General features: G+C 34.4%; 1 protein-coding gene across 2 annotated transcripts in view; it reads left to right on the top strand.

The window, feature by feature from the left end:
* The first annotated feature begins 3,247 nt into the window (after positions 1–3,247).
* Positions 3,248–27,672, top strand: part of LOC149283182 (dynein axonemal heavy chain 5-like) — an 83,243-nt gene continuing 58,818 nt past the window's right edge. Inside the window, exons 1-26 of one of the 2 annotated variants that reach the window (XM_089497878.1) lie at positions 3,248–3,304; positions 5,732–5,866; positions 7,013–7,097; positions 7,973–8,136; positions 8,580–8,801; positions 9,373–9,510; positions 9,967–10,143; positions 10,552–10,665; positions 10,974–11,081; positions 11,696–11,818; positions 12,357–12,572; positions 13,923–14,030; positions 14,961–15,046; positions 15,572–15,893; positions 16,169–16,375; positions 16,671–16,842; positions 17,490–17,635; positions 20,724–20,867; positions 21,541–21,778; positions 22,999–23,189; positions 23,275–23,365; positions 23,853–23,989; positions 24,844–25,045; positions 25,615–25,850; positions 26,391–26,609; positions 27,372–27,434. In XM_089497878.1, coding sequence (XP_089354004.1) covers positions 3,248–3,304; positions 5,732–5,866; positions 7,013–7,097; positions 7,973–8,136; positions 8,580–8,801; positions 9,373–9,510; positions 9,967–10,143; positions 10,552–10,665; positions 10,974–11,081; positions 11,696–11,818; positions 12,357–12,572; positions 13,923–14,030; positions 14,961–15,046; positions 15,572–15,893; positions 16,169–16,375; positions 16,671–16,842; positions 17,490–17,635; positions 20,724–20,867; positions 21,541–21,778; positions 22,999–23,189; positions 23,275–23,365; positions 23,853–23,989; positions 24,844–25,045; positions 25,615–25,850; positions 26,391–26,609; positions 27,372–27,434 — 4,101 coding nt within the window. Of the gene's footprint in view, positions 3,305–5,731; positions 5,867–7,012; positions 7,098–7,972; positions 8,137–8,579; positions 8,802–9,372; positions 9,511–9,966; positions 10,144–10,551; positions 10,666–10,973; positions 11,082–11,695; positions 11,819–12,356; positions 12,573–13,922; positions 14,031–14,960; positions 15,047–15,571; positions 15,894–16,168; positions 16,376–16,670; positions 16,843–17,489; positions 17,636–20,723; positions 20,902–21,540; positions 21,779–22,998; positions 23,190–23,274; positions 23,375–23,852; positions 23,990–24,843; positions 25,046–25,614; positions 25,851–26,390; positions 26,610–27,371; positions 27,435–27,672 lie in introns of both variants that reach the window. The other variant, XM_089497877.1, reaches the window with a different exon arrangement.

The raw sequence follows: 27,672 nt of genomic DNA, 5'->3' as shown, positions 1-27,672 counted from the left end.
CCTTGTGTGACTCCTGGTTCGAGTTCTGGTTCCAGTTGCGGTTCTGGTTTTGGACGGCGTTCTGATGATCCTCGGCTCCGGCTCGCAGCGGACGAAAGAGGAAGAGGGGGGAAGGTTTAGGGGTTTATATACCTCCTGTGTATGTTGTTCTATTGGTTGGTTCACTGTTTCACGTTAACTCTTTCTTTGCTGCTGTGGTGAGAGTAAAGGAAGAGATGCAAAATACTCGCCTCCTGTCTTTATTAAAATTATAATTATTCAGGCACCAAGGCTAGAATAATTTCCAATTCTTCACTAATCTTGTAATGATTTGTTTATAAACAAACATTGCTTGACGCAGACTGATTCTTGATAAAATCTGTACTAGTACTTAACTTTGTCATGGTTATAGGTTGGTATGAACGAAACTCTAATTTGTTTACTTAGGAAACATTTGTTTTAATTAGTCTTGTTTACTGTGGAAATAATGTTGTGTCTTGGTTGGAACGTTTGAGTGCCGATGGGCTGGGGCTTATCTTTGCCTTCTGGAACTGAGTCAATTTTCAGAGTTTTACTATAATTACATTTAGGGGACAATCCTACATACTGTTAAATAAGGTAAACCTATATATTGTTTTATCTGGCCAAGTCAAGGCACTTATACCTAGTTTAAGATAAACCATGCATCCTATCATGTAAATATGAAAAAAAAACCATGTCTAGTAACCTGAACTGAATGATTTTCTTAAAGCCCCAAGCTTCCCTTAGTTTATGTACCCAATAGATCTTACATACACGTGGATTGCATGGTCACAGTGCACAACATTGTAGATATTTTATTTCCCTTCCACAAAGGCATGCTTGCTAAAAATTTTGGGTAAGATCTCAAGAATACAGCCTTTTTTTGCTTTCCGGTCCATGGAAGACATGTGCTTATATATCGTACTAATTGTTCTGCAATATGTATTATACTACTGGCGATATACTTTATTAGCAGTATTGGTGTGCTGACCATTTCTTAAGAAATATGTTCTCACCTTAATTTAAATTTGGCCAAAGTGGCAAACCAGGTGTGACATGATTAAATCTTTGTGAAAAAGCAAAGAAAAAAAGATTTAAAAAAACCCCAACACATCTTTGCATGTAAAAGATTTATTTTCTAGCCCATGCCTCTCTTAGTGGATTGTTCATTAAACTGGGAGTTTGAAGTTCAGTTGAATATTACATGTGACAAGCTTAACTATGAGCATCTCCTGCAAGAAGAGCTGAATTGGGCTAGCATAATAAATAGTTAATGTTAGCAGACTTCTTGAAAGTCATCTCATAAATTGAACAATGTATTATGCACAACCAGCTCAGGCTTTCTTGTTGTTGGGGTTGTCTCTATATTATACTGAGATAAGGAGTAGGCTGTAATCTTATAATACTTCAGTATGCAGTGTTAAAATATAGCAATGCAACCGATAGCCTGTGTCTAATTAATTGATGTAAAGTTCATTTTTGGTGACTTATCCACCATGAGTGAAACTTGACTAACATGTCTTACCATCTGTCGAGATGTCAAGTATCTTCAGGGTAATATTCCCTGAAGAATTGGAAGCTTGCAGGCCTGGAGATTTCTTGACTGACAGGACTTTTTCAATAAACTTATGACGTGTGTTTGCCGAATGACAGAAGTCCCTAAAGTTTTGTGTGTTAGGCACACAAAAATAAAACTTATTATCGAAACGTGTCTGAAAAGGCTTTTTTCTTTATTAATCTAAAATGTGTGAGTACTCACTTAAGTAAGCAATTGTCCTGTTTTTATATTATTTAATAGCATACTTAAACAATGTGGTTGAAAATAGTGTACAACTAAAATACCTTGCCTATAACATTGGTTAATTTTAGTTGTATGCCAGTGAATGTCAAAGTTTTGCAACCCGTTAGCAGACTGGTATATCAGTTATAGTAATTATGTTGCTTAGAAGCCCAAGTAGCAAAAACTACAGTGTGCTTAACTTTTCTTCAAGTAGTTGAAAAAAAGACTGGGTGGGACTTTTTCAGCTGATATATATTATATAGGCGGACTCTCTTTGGGATACCTCAATAATAGTATATCCCACAATAGTATTAACAAAGCAGTAGGATACATGTTGTATTCCTTTTGTAATGACACATGGCATATAAGTGGGCATGTAGGGCATGCTATTTTTAGTGTAATTGTTTTTTGGTTAAATTTAAGGTAAAGATGTCAAAAACTATTTTTTTTAAAAATTAATTTTATATATCCCCAATGTACTGACAATAAAATATATTTAAAAACCTAATTCAGCTTTGTAAATAGAAATTTGATGTCTTAAGAAAATCTTACTTAAAGCAACTATAATAAAAACAAAGTATATTTTCTAAAATACGACACAAATCCTTTCTAAATGGTCTGATTATTAATAGAAATTAAAGAACCCTATTTTTACATTGTTTGCAATGTATGCAAATATCTCATGTAAAACTTCAGTATTTTAAGTTTAGTATACAAGCCCTTATCCGATTAAGTACCACTCTATCTAAGCATCATGCTCGCTTTAGCAACTACAGTCACTGGCCAACTTGCCGCATCTTACTCGTGATTCCATTAAGGAAGCAGGTCGAGTATTTTCATATTCTTTTGTAACTGCCCATGTCCATGGAAACTCAAGGCACAGTATTTCTCCTAGATAAACAGTTCCTAAATAAAATTAAAAGTAATAATTCAGATATTATATGTATTGCAGGGATTTTGTACTCGTTCAATATGTAATACAATTAGATATTTGCTTCCTTGGTTCAGTTACAGGTAGCAAAACTATTACTACCACTGACCCTGTGTTTGTTTTAGTGGGTTGGACTGTTTATAGGGAAAGATCAGATATTATATTGTGATACCGCCTTGAGTTAAGTAGCTTAAGTGATTTCCTTGCTTGGCAAACATTGTATAAAGAGTGTGCCTTAACAACACTAAATCATTTTGGCATAAGTATCTCTAAGGATATGATTCGGTAGACTAGAAGCTTTCATAATTACTTTGTGCTGCACAGTTGTAGCTGACTAGAAGCAGAGTATAGTCTACAGAAGTGGAAGCAGGAGGCTAGTTTATTGATGCTGGGCAGCAGACACAATTCTCAACAAAGTGTCTAATTCTTTCCAAATTAACTTTTAATGATGAACAAAGTGTGTGCCTCCTGCTTGTTGTAGACTTGTGTGCACTGTAATTTAATTTGCTCTGCTGAAGCTCAACAAGCAAAATAACATGTTCAGGTCTGGTAGAAGGCACCTATGGAAACAAAGTGTTACAAGAGTTTTAAAGGTAAGAATATTTATATTACATGTAATATAATTATTGAAAATCAGACTATTTACAATTAAATACACCACATAAAGCACAATTATAAATGCTATTAGAAGTATACATACTTTAGTAGTATAGTAAATAAGTATAAGCACAAACTGACGGTGTATCCTATATATATATATATAAATGTATGTATGTGTATAGCAGGCATTGTTAAACACTCATCTACATCCTCCATACAAGCCATAAGACTTGCTTTCCTCACCGAAATATTGTAGTTCTGGTGGATGTAGATAAGTGTTTAATAATGCCTGCTATTACATAATTCTTAGTGGAGGGGTTTTCCATCACACTTTTCCCCCCATTATACCTAATAATATATAATGAATTATACGCTAATGCTAAGTAATTTGGGGATATTTTTATTTCAACCAAATGATGTTTTTATATCTTAATATCTTATCTAATCTTTTTTAACATTCATTTTTATAGTTGTATTTATTTATTTTTTTAACTGATTTTATATTATATAATAGTTATTTCTTTTTAAGCATAACATTTAATGATTCTTTTTTACAGTACGGGTCTTATGTTGTTCAGATTTAAAAGAATATTTTTATCTGGGTGGATTTAAGGTCATGAGAACTGGGTGCAGAACATGGCTGATATAGATGCAACCCTACATAAAATGTTATTTAGTTGAAAATCCTTATGTCATTAACTGGAATTCATAATATTTTGAAATAAAGGTATTGCAAACCTCAATAAAAAAAGAACACAGGCGACTATGAGAATTTGATTGCTGTGGAGCTCAGTGAAACATTCAACAAACGCAAATATTCCTACAATCGAATTGAAAATATCTGCTGTGCTATTATAAAATAAAATAAAATAATATATCACCATAGACTGTTACCCTTTATTTGTTGTGCAGTAGCTATGAGCTAATATGTGGTTTCAAACAGTTTGTTTTAAGTCAATAAAGCACCCAGATAGGAATCATTTGTCAAGATGAAAAGCCAAAGGTATTCAATGGATAAGCTTGGTTATTTTTCAAGTCCAGACTTGTGGAAAAGGAGGGGCTATAGCTTGGCTAACAGTAAAAATCTTATCCAAGACTGTATAAAGAAATGTCATTGATCTTGTTGTAGATAACATAGGGAACCGTTTAAATAGGAGATAATTGCACAATGCAGATTCCCCAGCTTGGTTCCCCCCTCACAAAAGTTAATATGTGTGTGCCATTATGTTTAAATAGGAGAATGAGACCTTTCCTTTATACACTCACGTCATTTTAGAATTGTTCTACGTTTTTTGGTCTTTGGATTTGATTTGTATTTTTTTTCTATTAAAGGGTCAGTTTAATGACCCACACAGCCCTACCATCAAAGAATGAGTGTGAGTTAGAGCGTGAGATGAAAGTGTGAGTGAGAATGTAATAACCTTCAGTTTTGTTGGGAGGCCCTTCTCGTACATTCTTACAAATTAACAAAATTGTCATGTTTCATCTCATAACCAGCACCTTTCCTTTTTCTCATATGTTATGTTATAAAAGCTAAACAATCTACTTTTTCACATGTGTTTCCTGTAGCAACAGGACATCATAAAATGCTGGGGTCCCCTTTCAAGCTGTGAGACCACAAAACTTGCCTCTTTTTGATGTGAATGACTGATTCTGTGAATGGGTCACTGTGCATATGTGAAATTCTTGTCTATGGGAGATCATGTTCTGAAACAAATAAATGGAAGGCACCAATTTTGCCCCCCAAAAAGCTCTTTTGTGATAACCACCACCTTTTTAATATCTAGTAATATTTAGAAGAGTGATGAGCAGCAGACCGTATTAATCTAAGTGTCAAAGGATATCAGTTTTCTTCGTGCCTAATGACCCTAGAACACAAGCCTTTATTTTTTTACTTCCTTACTGCGTTCTTGAATGATAGTTAAACATCAAACCCAATTATCTAGTCTAATTTATTAATTTTATAATAGGAGCAGAGGAAACGCTTGCTTTTCTGTTGTCGCTATAGTAAAAAAGAATGTTCACACAGATATCCTTTTAAGAAATTAGGCAGGGACATCTATCATTTACAGAATATTTCTTTGAATAGTTGTTATTTATGTTAGGTCACTTGCATTTAGCATTACTGACTGACCTAGACTATAAATAGGTGCCATAAGCTATTCATAGGGAGTTGTAGTGCTTTGTTAGTTAGCCCTGTCAATATACATGCCCATATAGCTCTTGTTACTTCCAAAATGCCTGTTTAGACATAGCCGTTTGCATTACAATTGTTTAATTGGAACCCTCTATGCTAATCAGGAACTCTTTTGTCAAAGTCAATACTATCCAATTAAGTATTTTACTTATCCTGTAAACAATATACCGCCTCGTGTAATGTTATTGTTGACATAAAATCTTTGGTCATTTCTTTATTTCAGCAAAAACTAAAAGAAGAGAAGGAGGCAAAACGGGCACAGCTGGATGGCAGACATGACTATGTTTTGGGAATTGTGGCGGCCTGTTTGGATTTGGAAAAATCAGAGGTGGAAGATGCAATTTTGGAGGGTAGTCAGGTGTGTGGCTTATTCTTCCTAGAATCAATATAATATAAACAAATAGATCATTGAATGAAGCAGAAAATGTTACATGCTTTTTTCCCCCTGCAGAATTATTGGGAAGTGAAAGTAACAGGGGGTGGCTATATGAAAACTCATTAAAACAATCTGTACCGATGATGTTTGAAATGTAATTGTGCTTCTGTTTGAAATGCATGTTGCTATCCTTGGCCATAGAAAGTCTGTATGCTAAAATCTTTGTTCATTTAGAATTGGCTGAAATATTTATTTAGTCTCACGATTTGCAAGAAAATGCCAAACTAGTGAAGACAAGAACATTCACTGCTAAGCTATCCCTATAGTCAATTACAGCCCTGTACATGGTCATACAAACATAATTAATTTTGGTGTTAACAACATGGCGGTACAATACTTGGCGGTATTGTAATCTCTGAAACACCAATACTGTAGCATTGTCCAGAGAGAGAAGGAGCATCAATACCTTCTATAATAGCAGACATATGTGTCATTTATGAGAACTGGGAATCTTCCCTTCAGTAGTTTACTACTCATATTTTTCTTCTCATTAATTTGTGATATACACAACAGGAAAAATATAGTCTCCTTGATTTGGACTCTTTCCAGGGACTCCTCCAATCCCACATCTCATATGTATACAATAAGAGAGCAGAACTTCTTTAAAATGTATCTTGAGAAAAGGAAAACAATTCACTTGCAAGAAGCATACATAGCGTGACTCTGTGGTATAGATTAAAACCTTTTTTATTGATATACACTCACAATATTAACAAGCGACCTCAGTTGCTGACTTCAATTGTGAAGAATTGGAATCATTCCACGAGGACTCTTGACTAGTAATCTCCATCCATGTGTTTTATTGGCACTAGAGCTGTGAGTGATCAATAAAAAATACTTTATTTTGTAATCTCTACCACAAAGTTACGATATGTATTCCTCTTCTTTTCTCTGCGTGTGAATCTGTGTCCCCTGAGAGATCCAGTCGAGGATTTTTTTTCTCTGAAGATACATTTTAAAGATGTTCTGCTCTCTTGTATCTCATGAATTTGTACCAATGATATAATCACAGTAATTAAAAGTATATTTCTAGCATTTCAATTAACTGTTAATTTAATTGTAATGCAGATTGAGCGAATGGATCGTTTTTTTGCTGTTGGTGGACTCCGACATATCATGTTTTATTACCAAGATGTGGAAGCAGCCGAAGCAGGTGAATGAATGTTTTAATGCAAAATGAGAAGTCAAATGCTACTTAAAAGGGACACACCAGCAATCATATACACTTTAATGTTAAAGTAAGGTTTTAGGAATATTAGGCAGCTGCACAAGCCTATTTCAGGTACCAAAAAGATTACCACAGTTTTAGACCTATGCCACATATATATATATATATATATATATATATATATATATATATATATATATCTAAAGCATCTCACTTAGGACAGGTCCTGACATAGAGTTTACTGGAAGCCTAACTAGGAAGAATTCAGGCATGGACATGTGGCACACCAGGCAGATGCCTCATGGGTTGGTGGTTGGTAGGGCTACATACCAATATTGCTGCTTGAGTGGCAGATCGGGTTCTGAAGTGTGCAGCTGCCATTTGGATATGTGTGGCATTAAAGTGCCTGCTTGTCTCCGGTTGGGCCCTGAACCAGTTGTAGTAACAAGTGCTTAGGATGTCTTATTTGATCATTATTTGATCACTTGATTAGGCTCTATGGGCTTAGAGTATACTCTGTCCAGTGGGTATAAACATGACTTGAATGAGTTAAACAGTACCTGAGAAATGGCATTTCACAAACATTGTGATATTGCTACAATTGAACTGGAACTAAGTAAAAATATGATTTCCTTTTCCAACATTCAGTCGTCATTGTTGGCTGCACACGCTGACATCATGAGTTAGGTTAGGTTATGTGCTTTGTGTCCGTTATGTAAATAAGTTAAATTATTGCCTTACAACAAGTGGCTGACTTCATCAAGTCTGTTTTCTACGGTTACTTAACATTGTTAAATCAATTTTAATGCTAAAGTTAATTTAGTAATGTCTAATTAAAGTACCTAATTATACAATTGTAGGACATTTAGGATCATTCGGAGCTGTCACTACTACATTAGTAGCAAGAAACAAAAAACCCAAGGTTTTTGTGACAGAGGGAAAAGATGTTGCTCTGACTGGAATTTGCATATTCTTCATTCGCTCTAATTCTACAAAACCAATCACTTCAGAGAATATCCACAGGGTAAGCTTTCACGTAACCAAGTCTACTTGTTGTGCGATACCCCAAATCTTCAAAAAAGGTTACATATCAATCTGACTATAGGACAATACGAAGATACAAATATCTGACGATCTGGAGTAGGTCAGGTTTCAGTTACCCTAAAATGAGAAAAAAACACAATTAAAACAGCAGTGTGCTCTGTAAGAAATAATACACTCTTTCTATTACACAGGTGTATATCTATATATATATATATATATATATATAAAAAACTTAATTTATATACATCTAATATTCTGCAAAATAACATTCCTTACATTAGATTATCAGCTATTATATGGTTTGTTAGCTGGTACCTGTACAAAATTCTTGCCTGTGACTGTATTGTTCAAAAATATTTTCCATTTTTTGTTTTCTTAAGCATTACAATATGTTTGGTTTGATACATCTGTGTTTGTTTACAGGAGGTGAATTTCAATATGATAGATACATCTGGAAATAACTTGCTGAAAAGCGTGGAGTCTTTGCTGTCTGATATATTTATTCCTGCTCTGAAGACTATGGATAATGCCTGGGGAGAGCTGGTTGACCCCCAGGAAGCTGGCAATGTCAGGCAGGACTTCATTGGTTCTCTTGAAGGATTTGTTGATGTGCTGGCTGGTGCACAACAAAGTTTGATTGAGAAGGTTTGGATATTGTCTACTCACTTTGTGCCATCACCATACATAGAAAATAATTATAGCATTCGTTTTTAGTGATATTGCTAATATCCAGTCTATTGGTATACTGTATTTGTAATTGGCTTTCTGCTGACTTTTCTTATGGTTTTCACTATAAAGAGCTCATGGATAGCAAGAAGCCATCCTTGTTTAAACAGTTTTTTAAAGAAAAAATAGTTATTGTGTGGTTAGTGATTAATGTTTTCGCTGGATCTTTCAGACCTGAGCATAAAAAAAGTTACCTTGGGCTGGATGTAGCAATCCGAACAAAGATTGCAGTGGGGGAAAATCAGATAAAATATTTAATAAATCCGGGCCAGTATATCTATTTTTAATAGTGGTTAATTGCCCCCAGCATAAATCCAGCTCATTATTTGGTAAATGTGTTTTAAAATGTGTTTTAAAGTACAGTAGATGATCTGTGTATAGTTTACATAGGGAGCCATGTTTATTGTAGCTCACTGATGGAGCTTTTGATGTTTGTGCCAGTCACATTGTGTATACCACCTGTTTTACTTTTTATTGCTCCCACTACTAGGTTAACCTGGAGAAGTGTGAAACGTATGACTTACGAACACTGAAGGGCCCTGCTGATTACTTGGCTGTAGCTAACAGCACAGAAGGTCTTGAGAGAATAGAGAGCTGTATGAGAGTTTGGATTAAACAAATAGAACAGGTAATAATAAATCAGGCTTCAGTTTGTTTAAAGTTTTTGGTATAGTAGTTTGAGACTTGTACTGGTATTTTTTTTGAAAGTCTGTTTTCATAATGCCTCCTGTAGTAACTATTGTTTCACTGTAAAAATATAATGCATTAACGGAACATGGTAAGACAAAGAAAAAAATTAAATAGACAGGATGTTGCCAGATCATTTTTTTGAGCAGGCATTCAGCAGGCTCGTACACAGAAAAATTGGCTGATCCCTGCTAAACTCCTCTTCCTCCACTAAAAACTAAAATAAAATCAGACATTTTATCATTTTTTTTAATGTATTTAAATTTAGTCTTATGAACATATATATATATATAACCAATGGTTCTGGAACCCTTTCTTATACATGTATGTGCATCCTATGCACTGAAGATGTCCACATTTAGTATTAAAGTATTGTTCACACTCACAATCATTTCAGGTTCTGGCAGAGAGCAACCAGTTGCGGAAAGAAGCAGATGATCTTGGCCCTAGAGCAGAGCTTGATCATTGGAAAAAGCGATTGTCTAAGTTCAATTACCTGCTGGATCAACTAAAGTCTCCCGAGGTGAAGGCTGTCCTCGGAGTCCTCTCGGCAGCTAAATCCAAGCTTCTCAAGGTTCCTTTTATAACTTTATTTTAAACATTAAGTGTTTAATTACCTAGAATTGTAGCACAGTAAAATAATAATGCAACTCTCAGTCATTGTGGTACCATAGTAACCAGTTGAATTCTCCATTTTTAGCACTTTGCTCCAGAATTGCTCTTTATTCACAACTACCTATGTTCACAATATTCTTCGCTTTTATTTTTATATTGACATCCTTTGTTGCTGTAGATGACTGCGATTGTATGCCATAATGATGATTCTTCTAACATTTGTTTTCTGTTAACTATTTGTATACTGGAATAATAAAATAGATGTGTATTTGTTATATTCAATTTTAATATGGCAACAGGTCTTAGCAATATATGTATAACCAAGATTCTTCTAACAGTGTTTTTTTGTATATTGCCTTTTATGAAGACTTGGCGGCAATTAGATACCCGGATTACAGACTCTGCAAATGAAGCAAAGGATAACGTTAAATATTTATACACCTTGGAAAAGTTTTGTGACCCACTTTACAACAGTGACCCAGTAAGTGCTATTTAATGTATTTAAATACAATGTAAATGGGGATCTGTAAGAGATAAATAAGCTCACTGCATATAAAAGTCTTTGTCTCTGAAAATAAAATAAAACAACCTATGTGCACAGGATGTACGTATTGGATCTGTTGATTTTTTTTCTCCAATGAAGTTATAAGTATGTCATAAACTTTGTCTTAAAGAGATATGTTTTTTTTTGTTTTTATACATGACATGATACATTGGATTTATCATCATTGTTTCATTATTATGAGCCATGTCATGCTTGTTTATCCCACTGCATTGCTTTTCCTCCAGGTGTCTATGATGGATTCTGTTCCGAGACTAATGAATGCCATAGGGATGATCCATAACATATCTCGATACTACAACACCTCTGAAAAGATTACATCCCTATTTGTGAAGGTAGTGAGAAAGTTGTATATACATGGACACTTTTTATAGTTCTATCCTCTGCTTGCTGGTAGAAAAAATGGACATGTAGAACCATGGGAGGTTAATTTGTTAATATAGTTATAACTCACTCCCATAAATATCTATTTTTGCCTGCAATGTTGAAATTCAAATGACCAACCTTTGGGTCATTCCACTTGCATACACTAAGTGGTACATTTTCATATCCAATGTCGATATGCCTTTATTATCTGTTAACTTTTCGTAAAAAAGACTTTTTAAAGATATGTATAACAATATGTTTGACCTTATTACGTATATCAGTATTCACTTCTTCTTTGGCTGCATGTAACAGCTTACATGTTAATAAATGTTATATATGTAACAAAAGTTATGGCGAAAACAGAAAAAAATGTTTATATTAATATCCTAAGCCTCAGTACATAAAATATTAAATTCTTTACTACAAACATTTTAAAAGCTTCTACAAGCTGTGTTTAGATGTGGACATCTAAATGGTTCTTTCTGCTTTATAGTTAAATGTTGAGATTATTTAGGTGATTTGCCAACTTTACTTATACATTGCCTCATTTTGAGAACGGTTCTCTGTGTTGTATGTATCGTAGGTGACAAACCAGATGATAACTGCTTGCAAGTCTTATATTACCAACAACAAAACTGCCACAATCTGGGATCAGCCTCAGGATATAGTTGTTGAAAAACTGAAATCAGCAATTAAACTCAATCAGGTAACAGTAATCTATAAATCATCTATAAAGCAAGCAGAGTGGTCTAAAGGGACACAAATCCGTTATTCAGAACCAGGAGCCCCGGGTTCCCTGAGGTTGACTGATCCTTTGTGATATGACCCAGCATAATGCATAGTTAATGTGTGGAGACAAGCCAAATCGCCAGTTAAAAGATGGCTTTTTTGGTTGCATACTCACTGAACATTTATAACAAGCATCTCAGCACATATATCATAAAATAAATCAACACAACGTGCCAGCATTGCAGAAAAAAGTAATTGATGTGATGATACATCCCTTATGCATGCCTGTAATAAGTATTTACACATATAATTTAGCAGCAGGTGGTCCAATTGTGCATCGAGAAACTTTGGGGAACATTGTGCACTGCAGGGGCTGCTCCTCTTTTAGTATAACTAATTAAAAAGCTATGGGAATCCATGTTTTACACGCTTATTCCCCCATTTTGCCTTAGCTGAATGTGAGGCTACTTGATGTTGGTGAATAATGTTTTGTTTTTTTTTAAATTATTATTTAGTGGTATCAACATGTATTTCACAAGACCAAAGAATCCCTGGAACAAATTCCTTCTGAAAGACAGTTTGATTTTAGCGAAGTGTATATTTTTGGAAAGTTTGATACCTTTCAGAAAAGACTTGAGAAAATCATCCACATCTTTGAAACCATTACAACATATTCGTCTTTAAGAGACTCTAAAATTGAAGGGCTGGAAGTCATGGCAACAAAATTTCAGGTAAAAAATACTTAACAGCCAACTCTGGTTTTTTTTGCAGCAAAACCAACTGATGTTTGCTTTTCTGACAGTATAGCCTAGTTGGAGTTTCTGCAGATTCCAATGTTTGCATTTTTTTCTGGAATTTTTCTTTTTTTCAGCTTTTCAGAGCATTATCTGAAGGCTTGGTGGAATAGAACTGGCAAAATAATATAAGATACATAGCTAAAAAATGTATTTTTTATAGTTGGGGTTATGTGTAAGAGGTATTCTACTGCAAAGCTTGAAAAGTGTTCTTGTCAATCAGCAGTTGGGTTTTGAGTACCTTTTTAAATCAAACTTTTATATGAGAATATGATTTTTATACACTTTTGACCATACCCACCCGTTTCCCTATTTTTTGACCATACTCACCTGTTTCTCCAGCTTATGATCATTTCCAGTCATCAGTGTTGTCAACTTACATTTTGTATAGTAACATCAGGGCTATGCTCTTGTATGAATTAAACCAGTTTCATACACCTATATACCCAATGATTAAAAACAAAACACATAACGGAATGATTTGTGCTTTCATTTGCACAGACGGCAGAAATACAGGAGCAGTGGGAGGTAATATAATGAGATAATGTGGTGGATTGTGATTCACAATATCTTTTCCTATATCTTGTTACAGTTACAGGAATATGCTATCATACCACTCTTTACAAATTAAAGTATTTTGTATTGTATTTCTCTTCTCTTTGTTTGCTCTTCCTATGTTGCCAATTGAAATACCATTGCAGGTTGGTATTTTTGAGCATTTATCTTGAAACAATGAAAACTTAAAATTCAATTTTTCTTCCATTTTGTAGTGCCCTTATCACCAGTGGTAAAGTTTAGACACCTAAAATGTGGGGGTTAATTGATCTACAGTTATTTCGAGTCAAAACCTAAAATACATTTGGGAAAACTAATGGTGTAGAACCAACTTTTTCCTCCACAAAAAGAGTACTGTGTTTATAGTAAAGTTAAAACAACTAATATATAAGTGGAATCATAAAATAAATATTGATATGCAAACCATTAAAAAGAGAAACAATGCTGTCTTTTAAGAATTGTAAAAATGTATTGGAAGTGTTCATTTTAAGAATGATTTCAGTGTATAGAATAAAATTGTTTGTTTTTTGGTTTTCATGTAAATGCTCATTTCAAGTGAACATAGAACAAATTTTGCTATGTGTCACTTGGTTAGAGGTACCATATGTGTTTTTTTTTGTTTGTTTTTTTATAGTACAAAATGCTTTTTTTTTTAGTTTGGTTAAAAAAATGATTTCTTTCTACACAACATCTGTTTTATTTTCACCTAAATTATTTTTTTTCCCACTTTAGTCCATTGTCACAACAATCAAGAAAAAACAATATAATTTTTTGGACCACAGGAAAACAGAATTTGATGAGGACTATTATGAATTTGTGAAGCAGACAAATGACCTTCATGTAAGTCATAAAATTTCATTGTATAAGAAAAAGGCCATTTATTGTAATATGACTTAATAGTGTGCATTTTTTTGAAATATATTTTACTTTATAATTTTCACTTTGCACATATTTTTTGATATATGTATAAAAATAAAGTTGTTATTTTATACAATATTACTTGGAAAGCATAGTGTAAACTGGTGATTTTATTCATATTTTATTATTTAGAAATAACATACATATTCTATCCAAATAACATTTTTTTGCCCCTTAATATTTAATTATTTTGTAAATTAGACTAGATAAAAAAAACCACACTGCGTAAAGCCCAGTCCACAGTATTCCATCATTTCCAAATCACTTTTAAAAGCATTTGACTTTCAAGACCCAAGAGTTTCTGCAATATATCAGTGGAATGGACTGAGAGTGTAAATAGAATGGAAGATTCTGACAACTGTCTTTTATATTATCAAGTAAGGTTTTTTATGGTGACTACACTTATTTTATTAATTTTATTAAAGCCAGAGTAAAGTTTGTTGAGAATAACACCTGGTAATTCCTTCTAATTGTATGCCCTCTCCATCAATTGTTATCTTTTAAACAGATGTTTTGTGTTTAATGTATTTTTACATTTGTTAAATCTAGCAAAATTGATTTGTTGCATACAGTACTTAACATTATATCTACAGTCATATATTAAATAAAAATAATAATAAACATGGTTTGCACCAGAAATACCGTATATTCTGAAGGGCACAGTCAATTTAAACATCTTAAATTCTGACGACCTCCTCTTCCTGATAGTATTTGCATTTCTGCACACGCCATAATACCTAGACTGTAAGCTTTATCTGACAGCGACCACTTTCCAGATGTATTCATACCTTGGACATACACAATTTATTGCAGTAGCCTAATGGATTTAAACCAGAATGTTATTTATTTCAGAACCATCTGAAGATGTTTATGGATTCTACTTTTGAAATGATTCACAACACTGAAAGGGCTCTCATTATGCTGAAGAAGTTTGAAAGGTAAACAATTTCCTTGAATAAAGTTAATAATCCATTGAATGTTTATCTTTTTATTTATAGTCTATTATTCACAATGCATTTCTATATTGTGAAGTATGATATTAACTACAGTAGTTTATGGGTCAGATTTTTTGGTGTCTTTCAAAATTAGCTATAAATAGAACAACCTCTCATTAGAAGTGGTGGGGGATAATATTGTAAGGGAATTTAAAGATGCATGGGAAAGGCATAAAGCTATCCTGAATCTAAGACAAGATCAAGGACTGTAAGACCCGAGTCTTACACTAGGAAAAATGGGCAGGCTAGATGGGCCAAATGGTTCTAAGTTTTAACCCAATCTCTTGTGACCACTACCACAATGTATCTTGCATGTCTTTATCCTGAAGAATACAATTCAATTATATACTATTCATAGTTTTTATGTTTGTGTTCATTATTGTTTGATTCCAAGGAGTGATATTTCTTCCAAGGAGTGATGGGTGGGTTTTGATAAAATTTAGTAACAAGTTAAGAAACTCTTAACAGGTTGGCAATACCAGACTTGGGCATTGTGGAAAAATATCAAAAGATCCTTGAGAACTATGGACATGACATTGAAATGGTCTCCAGAGTTTACACAAAGCAAAAAAATGAACCACCACTAGGACGGGATTTACCACCTGTTGCTGGAAAGATTCTCTGGGCTCGTCAACTTTTCCACAGAATCCAAGGTCCAATGGAACTTTTTCAGCAGCATCCAACCGTTCTTCAAACAGAAGAAGCCAAGCGCATAATCCGCAACTATAACAAAGTTGCAAAGGTTCTTTTAGAATATGAGGTTGTTTTCCATAGAGGATGGCTAAAACAGGTAGGTGTGAATGTTTTTCCAAGTAATAACACACGTGATGTTTCAGGATATTTTAGTATAGTACAGAATTTCCTGTCTGATAAGTTGATTAGTTGACATCAGAGTAACAGCTGATCATGTCATTTGATACACATCAAAAAGCTAGGACTAATGTGGAGCAATATAGTAAATTGAGGTTATTAATTACCTGCAAGAATATCAATTGTTTAGGTTGTTTTTATTGCAACATATAATAATATAGTTTTTTTCTTTGTTGTTCCTTTTTTCTTTGTAAGATGGAAGTTGCCAAATCTGGTCTTCAAGCATCTTTACTTGTTAAGGCTCCAGAAACAGGAGAAATATTTGTGAATTTTGACCCTATGATATTAACGTTGATCCGAGAAACTGAGTGCATGGATCAAATGGGCCTTGAAATACCACCATTTGCAGTGGCTCTCCAGCAGAAACGAGATCTGTACAAGAGGAATTTTAATAAATTACAGGTAACAACAAGTGGATTCTCTACCCATCCTCTCCATTCGGCTTACTTTATCACCTTTCTGTTTAGCCATTTGACATTACCATGGTTTATCCTTCTTCCTTTAATTCATTTCATCCATTTAACCTAACTTTGTTTTTTTAAAACCTTTTCTATCCTCTCACTTTTCCCATTTTACATTTATTTCTCCCAGGTTAAGCAGAAAGAGGAGGGGCAAGTTTAAAAATGATTTCAATAAATGTCATTTTTGTCCAAGCACCTACTTGTATAATGTAAACTTTACTGTATTTTTCTTTTAGATGATGCTGATGGAAGACAAGAGGATTAGGTCAAAGGTATATCTTCCACTTGATCAACTAATGGCGCCTCATATAGCAAAAGTGGATGAAGCAATTCAGCCTGGTCTGACATCTTTAAACTGGACATCTCTGAATATTGATAAATATTTGAACAACATTACTGGGAAACATGGTAAGTTTCAATATAAAGATCCTCATGGCTGTCATCGATTACTCATGTATAAATAACATTTTTTTTCTAGTCATTATATCTATGTATCAAACATTAACTGGAAAAATCTATTTTTTTAATGTTTGCCCCTTCTAACAAACAAGAATGTTTGCTCTCTTTTCCTACTAAAACAAAAATGTAATCCTATCTTTTAGAAATTATGCATACCTTTTGTTAAGTTAACATTTTACAAGCAAAAAATTTTGTCATCTAATTGTTGATGAACCAGTAATGGATAATACAGGTTCTTCTGATAAAGAAGATTATCCGTTTCCAGCTACATTCTTTTCTTTCAAAAACAAGGAAACCCAAAACTTTTGAACAGTGATGTGTGCATCTGTTTATGTATAATATATATCACTCTCTCTGAAAAGCTTTAGGTTTAACCTGTTCTTTATAGCCCTTAATAGGTCACAGGTTGCCCCAACAATTATCAGATACTTGAGTCTCAGAACACAGACATGTCATTAGTGGGAGGGATATACATAGTATTTCTGCAAAATCACACAGCATAAAACATATACTGAACAAAAAATTATGACAATTAAGTAGATATTCAAACATGCATCCTCACTCACAATACTCAACATCTTTTTATTTTCTTCTAGCTGAAGTTGAGCTGTTGCTTGACAGAGTTAATGACTTGGTAGAATTCAGAATTGATGCAGTACTGCAAGAGATGAGTTCAACTACTCTCTGTAAGCTTCCTGAAGACGAACCATTAAGTTGTGAAGAATTTCTCCAAATGACAAAGGTATTTATTTAAAGCAAAGTACATCGACTGGTCACCGCTTTCTGGTATTCTGTATGAGCTATGTAACTGTGCTCCCACAACCATTGCTGTTCATCTATGAACTACAACTACTACCATTGAGTTGTCTGTGTTGTTACACAAAGCTCTTTAGATACTGCATGATATATTTTATGTGTATTTGTATGTGTTTGCTATAATTATATCTGGCATGAGGTCAAAAAAACAATCTCTCTAAGATCACAGTGCGCTGCACTCATAAAAACAAACCTTGATTCATACAGTGTAATGATATAAAGACTGGATATCTAACTAAACTGAATATTGCCTGTGTATGAGTAAACTGTTTATTCATGGAGATATATATATATATATATATATTGTGAGCTGGGATCATGTAACCACACAGTCTTAAGGTTTGAAATACCACATAAGGCTGAATTATTTTTAGAATTGTAGTCCTTTTTATTAAAAGGTCTGTAAACAAACATAAATAAAACAAACAAAAAGAAAAGCCTTGCTCTTTGAGCACTTACTGACAAACAAAAACTAACTATCGTTGGACGGCTTACCCGCTACCAACAAAAAACATTTAGCACAGACCTTTTTCGTTTAGGAACCGTTCAGCAGATTTGTTTAGGAGAAAATGCAGTCTCACTCACTGCTTGTATCTTTCTCACCTGACTAACTTACAGGGCTCCTTTTTGTAGCAGCCCCCTGCTGCTCATTGGTAACAGGTGAGTAAATCTCTGAACCAGAACTCCTGGACTGGCTGCATCACCTGCTGCAAGTAAACTGTGGAGTGGAGCACTGGCCCTCCCTTCTCTCCAAATGCTCCACCCCAGGGACCCAAACATAACTACAACATTACCATTACTTTGCTGGTAACAAAACATTCTCCCTGGGGTTATCGAATACATTGCACTGCAGTATTTGGTGGGAAATGTACATGTTATCCACCACAATGCCCTGTTCCCTGTCACAATATATATATAGATGTATAGGAACTGCACTGAAAGATCTCTATATACAGTAATTTGTGTGGGCACATTAAATGCTAAAGAGACAATTTAGGGTTGAGCAAAGACATACTGATACTAATTTGTTTAGTCTGCATCATCAAAGGGTTAATAACCAGTATGCTAATATGGTCACCGGTAATTAGAATGACAAAAGCCAAATTTTCTTGTTAAATGTCCTGTACGCTTTATCAGATGTCAAGCCCAACAGTTACCTTGGTGTCAGGGTATAGTCTGCACATGTTCTTACTCTTAGCATCAATATCACATGCTATGTAATTAAACTAATGGAAGTAGAAGCTGCAAAGCGATTGACAAAGATTTCTTTTTAAAGAAAAACAAGGGGCCATTTACTTTGTTAAATGGACTTGTAAAATGAACCATTATGCTAATACAATTTTTATGTGGAAACACAAACACAGCTTCAGTTACTTACAATTACACAATCTACTGGTCTGTCGCCACCAAAAGAGTGGCCAAACTAGATATAGGATTACTTGAAGTTAAAGATAAATGTTGACCAATTCAGACACAACAAGCCAATAATATTAGCATGTCTAGTAACTAAATACACAGAAACATAGCTCAAACTTTCAGCCAACAATCATACACTGTAGTCATTCTTCACTCAAGCCTTTATACTGTAAACTCTTGTCTGTAATGAATCTGGATCTCTCTAAGTTAATTTTTAAAATGACTCTATTGTTTTATTAGGTTAACTGTGTTTATTGTACCCAATAATTGCTCTGTAGAGTATATCGGAACATTGTATACAAAGGATAATAGTAAACGACCTAGTATATTGGCGTAGAGTTTGTTTTGCTCTAAAGGAACAAGTGTCACAATGTAATAATTATATTCTGAACAATGTGAAAAATAGAATATCTTTTGTAATCTGGTTAAAAAGAAATGTACATGTTTGGACAATTTAATATGATACATAAAAAGCCAACCCACATTATATGCTTTAAAATGAGATATGGAATGGGTAAAATCCATTTCTGTAGTATACACATTTGTTTAAAAATTAATTTGAGCACACATTTCCCTATTTTACTGTTTAGGTGAATCATTTATGTCTTGCTTTACAAGTCAACCCCCAAATCTTGTGACCTTTTGGTAGATTTTTATGCAACTGTATAAGGCATTTAGATGAAGAATGTGTTTTATTTATGAGAAGAAGTACAGATAGTCCTCGTATCTATGCAAAGGAAAAGCAATTTTTAGTCTGAACAGTTTAGAACATTGAAGTAGTAGCAGTCTCTTCATCACCAATTACATACATGGATACTTTACATAAAATGTGTGTGTCATTTACATGATTACCAACACTACATTCACAACACATGGCTACTCATCCCAAATCTAGCTCCATGATTTTTTTCTTAAAAGTAATGTTTTCAGAATTGTTTCCTTAAGATCTTAGCTGATTTACTTTCCTGCTGATGCCAACTTCCACTTGTTTCTTGTCTCTGGCCTTCACTGCAGAAACTGTTCTCCAATCATACAGGACCCACTGTGTCCAATACATATGCCTGTCTCCTAACTGTTTAAGAAACTATTCAGTAGACTTGTGCACATGGACCACAAACAATTAGGACAAATAGTTTATTTTGTGTGTGGTCCAATCATTTTCAAACAACAAATTTCATTTCCCATTCATAATGAAATTTGTTTTCTCTCCCACACTCTCATGCTCACTTACTCTCTCTCACACTAGCATTCGCTCGTTCTCTGAGAGAGAGCATGAAGCTCTACTTCGTTTGTTTTGTTGAGGTACCTCCTCGTTTTCAGACAATTGCTACCAATTTTCCATTCAAATTTAATGCCAGTTTCATTCAAATTTAAATTTGTACTATTCAGGAAATGATTCTGCAAACCTTAGTTTTAATATTTTTATGTTTTGCTTTATTGCTTTCGTTAAAGTTAAAAAAGAAATCTTTTTACAATGATTAGACACAGTGGGCATAATTCTCCTGTTCTTATGTATAAAATTAATTCTCGATTTTGTGTTCAGTCAGTTGCTTTAATGATACACTGGAAAAAAAAATACATTCTTTGCTTTTGAATAGGATTTTTGTCATAAGGGAGCTTTGAAGTTAAATACCAAAAGTTCCATGGTTGAAGAAGCAACCAATGAACTTATAAATATGCTGCTTGAGTTGGATGTTCATTCCATTAATGATGGTGCTAAACCAATGACAGGAAGTAGAAATGTGGATGAAGCAAAGGGACCTACGGATGATAAAGGTAAGTCCATTAAAAAGATAATTATTATTATTATCCTTTATTTATATAGCGCCAACAGTTTACGCAGCGCTTAATACAATACATAAATTCAAGGGATATGACAAGACAAGAATTGACAGACTAAGACAAACCGATACATTTGGTGGAGAGATAATCTATCTCCATTAGCATATCTCCCTCAGTGTTAAAGATGTATCATTCTTGGTCTGTCTAAATGGCTTGCACATAAGGTAAAATGTGAGCTATCTTCAGAGGAAAATATTTTTAACAATAACATGCAAACTAGGGAGCAACTTCAACCAGGTGGCTCAGTAATAAAGCAGACAACATGCTGAAAATCAATTCCTGTCCAAAACGTATTTGTTACTTTATACATGCTGAAGTTTCAGTGTGAAACAGCAAGTACACTAAACAGCTTTACTTTGTGGCCCAAAATCTTTAGTCCAAATCAGCCCAGCAGGACATTCACCCATTCCACGTATACTAGCTCAGTTTTACTTATAGGCATTTAAAATATACAATAATTTTTTGTTAACAATCAAAGAATTATGATTCTTTGAAATTACACGTGATATATGTGTATTGTGTATGGTTGATATTGAATCTCTGCATTGTTTTTCTTGTTTCAAAGATGTTGAGGAAGGAAAAACACAGACACTGTCAAACACTCACAATACTAGTCAGGTTACGCTTGGTCCTCCATCACCACTGACCAAGAAGAAGAAAAAGGATATGATTGAGATATTAGAAGAGGAAGCACATGAACTTTTGTCTCATTTTAATCATCGCAATCTTGACGCTTTGTTGAAAGTCACTCGAAACACGTTGGAGACCATTCGGAAAAGAATTCAGATGTCTTCAATGATCAGTTTCTTGGGTATGTGTTTATGTCTTTTTCAGTAATAATTTTTTCCATACAGTTGAAGCATAAAGTAAATGAAACTAATGAAGTTCCAAAGTCTGGCAACATTACACATTTCTTCTGCAGGTTTTGTTTATCTCTTTAACAAATGCTATCTTTGGCTTAATGAGAGCATAAGAGCAATCATCATACAGCTTTTCTTACTGCTGATTTTCAGCATGATCACCGACAATCTTGCTGCTTTCAGGTCAACTTGGAATGGTTTGCATACTGGGTGACCTGTCAAGTTCTTCCACACCAAACTCATCCAATCATGTCTTTATGGACCATGCTTTGCGCACCACTGTATGGACAAAAGTATTGAGACACACCTCAATGAATGAAATCAGGGTTTGGGCTAGGCCCCTTACTTCCATTAAAGGAAAATATTAATGCTTCAGCATACCAAGACATTTTGGACAATGCTATGCTTCCAATTTTGTGGGAACAGTTTGGGTAAGATCCCTTTCCATTACAGCATAACTGTGCCTCAGTGCACAAAGCAAGGTCCATGAAGACATGGCTAGATGCGTTTGGTGTGGAAGAACCTGCACAGAGCCCTGACTGGAGATTGTAAGCCAGGCCTTCTCGTCCAACATCAGTGCCTGACCTCACTTATGTTGTACTGGATGAATGGGCAAAAATTCCCACAGAAACACTCCAAAATCTTGTGGAAAGCCTTCCACAAGAGTGGAAGCTGTTATAGTTGCAAAGGGGGGGGACCAACCTCATATTAATATCTATGTATTTAGTATGTGATGTCATCAAGATCCCTGTTGGTGTAATGGTCAGGTGTCCCAATACTTTTGTCCATATAGTGTATCTTCATATCTTTACTAAGGTCATTTTAAATGATTTGTGTAATCACTTTTTGAGAAGAGTGGAAGCTGTTATAGTTGCAAAGGGGGGGGACCAACCTCATATTAATATCTATGTATTTAGTATGTGATGTCATCAAGATCCCTGTTGGTGTAATGGTCAGGTGTCCCAATACTTTTGTCCATATAGTGTATCTTCATATCTTTACTAATGTCATTTTAAATGATTTGTGTAATCACTTTTTGAGATAAAATTAATATTGAAATTAATGTAAATGAAATATAGCTCAATTTCAGAGCTTGTGGTTTGTGTCTTGTCACTACGATAACAGTAATAACGGAATACTTTTTCATTTCTTTATGGGTATGTGTAAGCAGACGGTAACAATGTATCAAAGCAGAAAATAAGTGGACAGCCGATCTTCAGAACCAATATTACTTTGACAATCCCTAACATAAGCATGGTTCCAGCACTAGATGAAGTACAGCAAACCCTTAACAAGGCAGTGGAGACCATTGTCAGTGTAACAAGAGGAGTTGCACAATGGAGCAAAGAGAGGATGTCAAAGGTTGGTTTGTGATTGCCTATCTATATTTCAAATATTTTTTTAAAAGCTTCTTTGTCAAACAAAATAAAATTACTTTCTTTTGCAGAAGAAAATTCTTGAAAGGAAAATAGCAGCCAAGCGGCGAAACAGCATGGATAGTGATACTGAAGATGGCATGATAGAAGCAGCAGGAAAAAGCACTCACGGTAATTTTCTGGCTTTTCTTGTTTCTTATTGTGCAACAGTAACCACAGACTCTTCTCTCATTGAAGGTTCCGCTGTATCTATTGGATGAGGTGGAAGATTAGATCTTCCTGATTGTGGGCCCCTATTACTCTCGGGCCCTTGAGCAATTGCTTCAAATGCTCCTTGGTTAACAAGCCCTACATAACAGCATAAACAAGGATTTCAAACTTTGTGTCCTCAAAGATACTTTCCATACTACCCCTCCCACTAGAGAACAAAAATGTAAAAAATAACAAAACATTTTGGCCTTCCAAAAGATAAAAACCTGTGCACATGGGGTATTAATGTACTTGGGGGTGGTGTGTGTGTGTGTATTTTTACCATTGTCCCATAACCTGTGAGGGAATGGTTCCGTAAAATTGTACAAACAAATTGTACCAAAAAATAAAATGAATGCAGTAAAATAGTACATAGTTTGTTACATCTTTTACTTTTTAGAAAATGCTTCTGAGGTGACATCTATCAATGCAGCTGGGCACACCAATTATAAAAACTACTTCAAAAGTGTTTCTGAAAACAAAGAGATTGTCAAACTTTGCTCAGTGTTGAGTACATCAGTAAATTCGACAAAAAAGGTAAGACCTGCATAGCTCAGGATTCACATATAAAAATGTACCGAGCAGGAACTAGTGATCTTTCATATCTCATGCTTATGAATCTTATTGGTGTCTACAAGACACACGTTCAAAGAATTGAAGGCTTTGGTGTCTTTCACAAAACACATACTTTAACATATTGTACATTAATGACATGCTCCAGATATGGAAAATATTTTCTCAATACAGAAAAAAATAAGCCTATAAATCTGATGATTTAACTTTATAGATTTTGCATAATCTCACACTAAAACACATACACCCTCATGCTGCAAACAAACTTACAATAACTTACACTTGAACACACATTTACACACTCATACTCACACACACTTACACACACGCATGCAAACATATACACTAATGATAATACCCACACACATACGCACTTAAGCTATAGCACATACATACTCACTAACACACACACAGCCATGTTAATACACATATACACTTGTGCTAACACATACACATTCGCTCTAACAAACATGCATGCTTACATGCTCACCCTTCTCTAACACCCTCTCCTCATCCTTTACTTTCCCAGAGGCTTTTTTCTCAGAGTGTGTGCAAGCAGGACCCTGTTGTGGTCTTGATTACATTAATGTTTTGGAGTGGCCTGGGGCCAATTGCCCCTAAAGGAAACTCTTACTATGGCCTACGATAAATATACACATATGTATATGTAAGGCCCTGACCTCAATATGTGTGTACAAAACATTGCATAAAAAAAAACCATGCCATTTTTTAACGGCTATATGTATTTGATTAAAGTAAATTTATTTTTTTGTTTAACTTACATATCTTTGCATTATCTTTGCATTATCTTTACATAGGAAGTCCTGACCGCATTAGAACGGTTTAAATGTTATCATCACATCTGGCAGAGTGATAGAGACAGTGTTATTGAAACATTTGTTGTGGGGAACCCACTATTATCTGAATTTGAATCACAAATTCTTCATTTCCGTGATCTTGAATTGGAGATCAATTCTGAGCCAGAATATATTTGTGTTGGTACCATAGCACTTTATACGGGTAAGTCATATATTTTAACTTGTACGGATTTGAAACTTATGACACTTGTATATGAGAAGCATAAATGGATTCTACAAGAGAGATATAGTGAATAAGACAAGGTTCACCTAAATCACCGCAAAACTCTCATTTTGAACCAGTCATGGCAGGATGAATCATCAGGAATGCCAATGTGAATATGTTAAATAGCACCAGTTTAAACACATTCAGTTAAAATACCCAGTCTGTTATTATCTTTTAGATTTCAGCACCTAATGGCACATTGGGTTAAAGATGCCTCTGTCTATCAGCCCAGCTTTTAAAGGTTTCATGCCAGTCAGTGTGTTTATTGTTTATATTCGTATATAAGATACCAGGTTATGTGTGGGATACTTTTTGTTCTTCCTCTTTGAGTTACATTGCTCTGTAATGCAGAATTTACATTTAGGTTACATTTTATTTTTAGGTCTTTAGTTTACGCCATTCAGTTAATCAAATGATACAACTTGTTGTTGTCTTGTTATTTTCCATATACTGTACCATTTGCTGACCCATGAGTGCAAATAATTAATGATTGATCATTTTCATAGCTGATTTGAAATTGGCATTAACCTCTGAGACGAAAGCTTGGATGGTTGATCTGGGTCGCCATTGTAACAAGAAATACAGAACAGAGATGGAAAACATATTTAGTTTTATTGAAGAAATGAGTAAAAAACTAAATCGGCCTATTAAAGACTTGGATGACATACGGATAGCTATGGCTGCACTGAAAGAAATAAGAGAACAACAAATCTCCATTGATTTTCAAGTGGGACCAATTGAGGTATTTGTGAAAATTGAACATGTACCTATTACAGTGATCTTGAATGGTACAGAAATAAGTATACATAAGGACCAATTTTGATGCTAGTACCAAGTTCACAAAGGTTAGAAATAGATTAATGCAATTAGCGGTCATCAGTATTTAGCTGAGACTTATGAGTAAACCTGATTTGATACAAAGAGTGCCCAGAAGTAGAACTACATGTAACTTCATATCTGCTTTCACAATGTCATAGGTTCCTTTTCTGATGTGTGGCTTCAGATTTAATGCTAGTTCATAATAGTGATCTGAGGCGTAGAGGTGGATCCAGAAGCTTCTTAGGATGCTTTTAGGTATATGTATAAAGAGCAACTTTGGTGGCAAAACAGTATAAACTGTACATACAACTTTTTGACTTTTTGTGTAAATGAATGATAATTTCTACACGTGTACTATGACTGATTGCTTTAGAAAAATGTTTTTATTGTACAATAATTTGGAATTCATTACTTACATATTTAAGAAGGCAGATTAATATTTCTTTTTTTATGCTATCTTTAGGAATCATATGCGTTGCTGAATAAATATGAGCTTCTTGTTGCAAAAGAGGAAACAGAAAAGGTGGACACATTGCGTTATACCTGGGAGAAACTTCTGGTCAGGGGCAATGAAGTGCAGAATGAGCTGGTGGCCATTCAACCTAATTTTAGAGGAGAGCTGATAAATACTGTTCAAACATTTATTCAAGACTGTTCTGAGTACTACTCTGATTACGACAGGGCAAGTAGTTATAATGTTTCTTTATCTGTTCCATATTATGCTAATTAACTTTAGCTTTTTAACGGTGCTCTTTCAAATCCACATAACCAAGCTTGGTAGATATTTTTGATCTGTTCTGCTGTTCTGAGAGATGCATCGATAACCTCCTACACTAGTCACAATTCCTTTTTAATAAAATATTTTCTATTAATTATCTGTTAGATGCAAGCCAGGATCCCATAAAAGCTGTTATAAATATGCAAATTGTTATTCTCTTCATAGACTAGTAGATTCTAGTAGATTATGGAATACACTGAAATACAATCAGTGACAAGACAAGACATTGTGCCATTTAATATGGCGCTGCCCTTATCCTGGCAAGAACTTCAGAAGTGATCCATGATCACTTCCATCGGTCAGGGGGTGTGACTGCATCATGTACATGTCCAAAATGTGGGCTTTTATCCCCAAACAATCCAACAAATATGAGTGGTATCACTGGAGATGTTGCTGAATACATATCAGGTGTTATTTCTTGGTAACCCTTTACATTTATACCTGAATTGCAATCTGTAATAAAATCACCAAAGTGGTTACCTCTTTGGAAAAGATTGGTGGTAAAATGACTGCATTAAAAGTGCAAAATACCCCAAGTTGAAGCCTCCGTCATGTTGGGTACAAAAATGTAAAAACCGTCTGGTCCTTAAAGGGGTGATATATTAGTACATGGCATTGTCTTTTATATCACTGTGCAGCTTCACTAACTCAAACTATTACTTGTAGAATGGACCAATGGTTGTTGGCCTCGCTCCTCAAGAAGCCAGTGATAGACTGATCATGTTCCAGGTAAAGTTATTATTTTTTAATGTAGAATGTATATAAAAAAAATTTCAAATTTGCTAGTTCTTATATGTTCTTATGTTATGGCAACCAGTATATTTCCTTTTTTTTTTATGAAATATTGTAATGGTTGATCTAATCATAGCCAGTAATATTTCAGAACATATTCTGTTTCTTCATTGTTTCATTTACTTAAAAGCTTGCATAGTAATTCTTTCAGATCAGTTATTTTCATTTGTTTATT

The sequence above is a fragment of the Sceloporus occidentalis genome, unplaced genomic scaffold (genome assembly GCF_023333645.1).
Source record: "Sceloporus occidentalis isolate IW3139 unplaced genomic scaffold, rSceOcc1.0.p SCAF_110, whole genome shotgun sequence".
Lineage (NCBI taxonomy): Eukaryota > Metazoa > Chordata > Lepidosauria > Squamata > Phrynosomatidae > Sceloporus > Sceloporus occidentalis.
The sequence above is the reverse complement of the archived record's forward strand: the minus strand, read 5'-3'. Positions and strand labels throughout refer to the sequence as shown.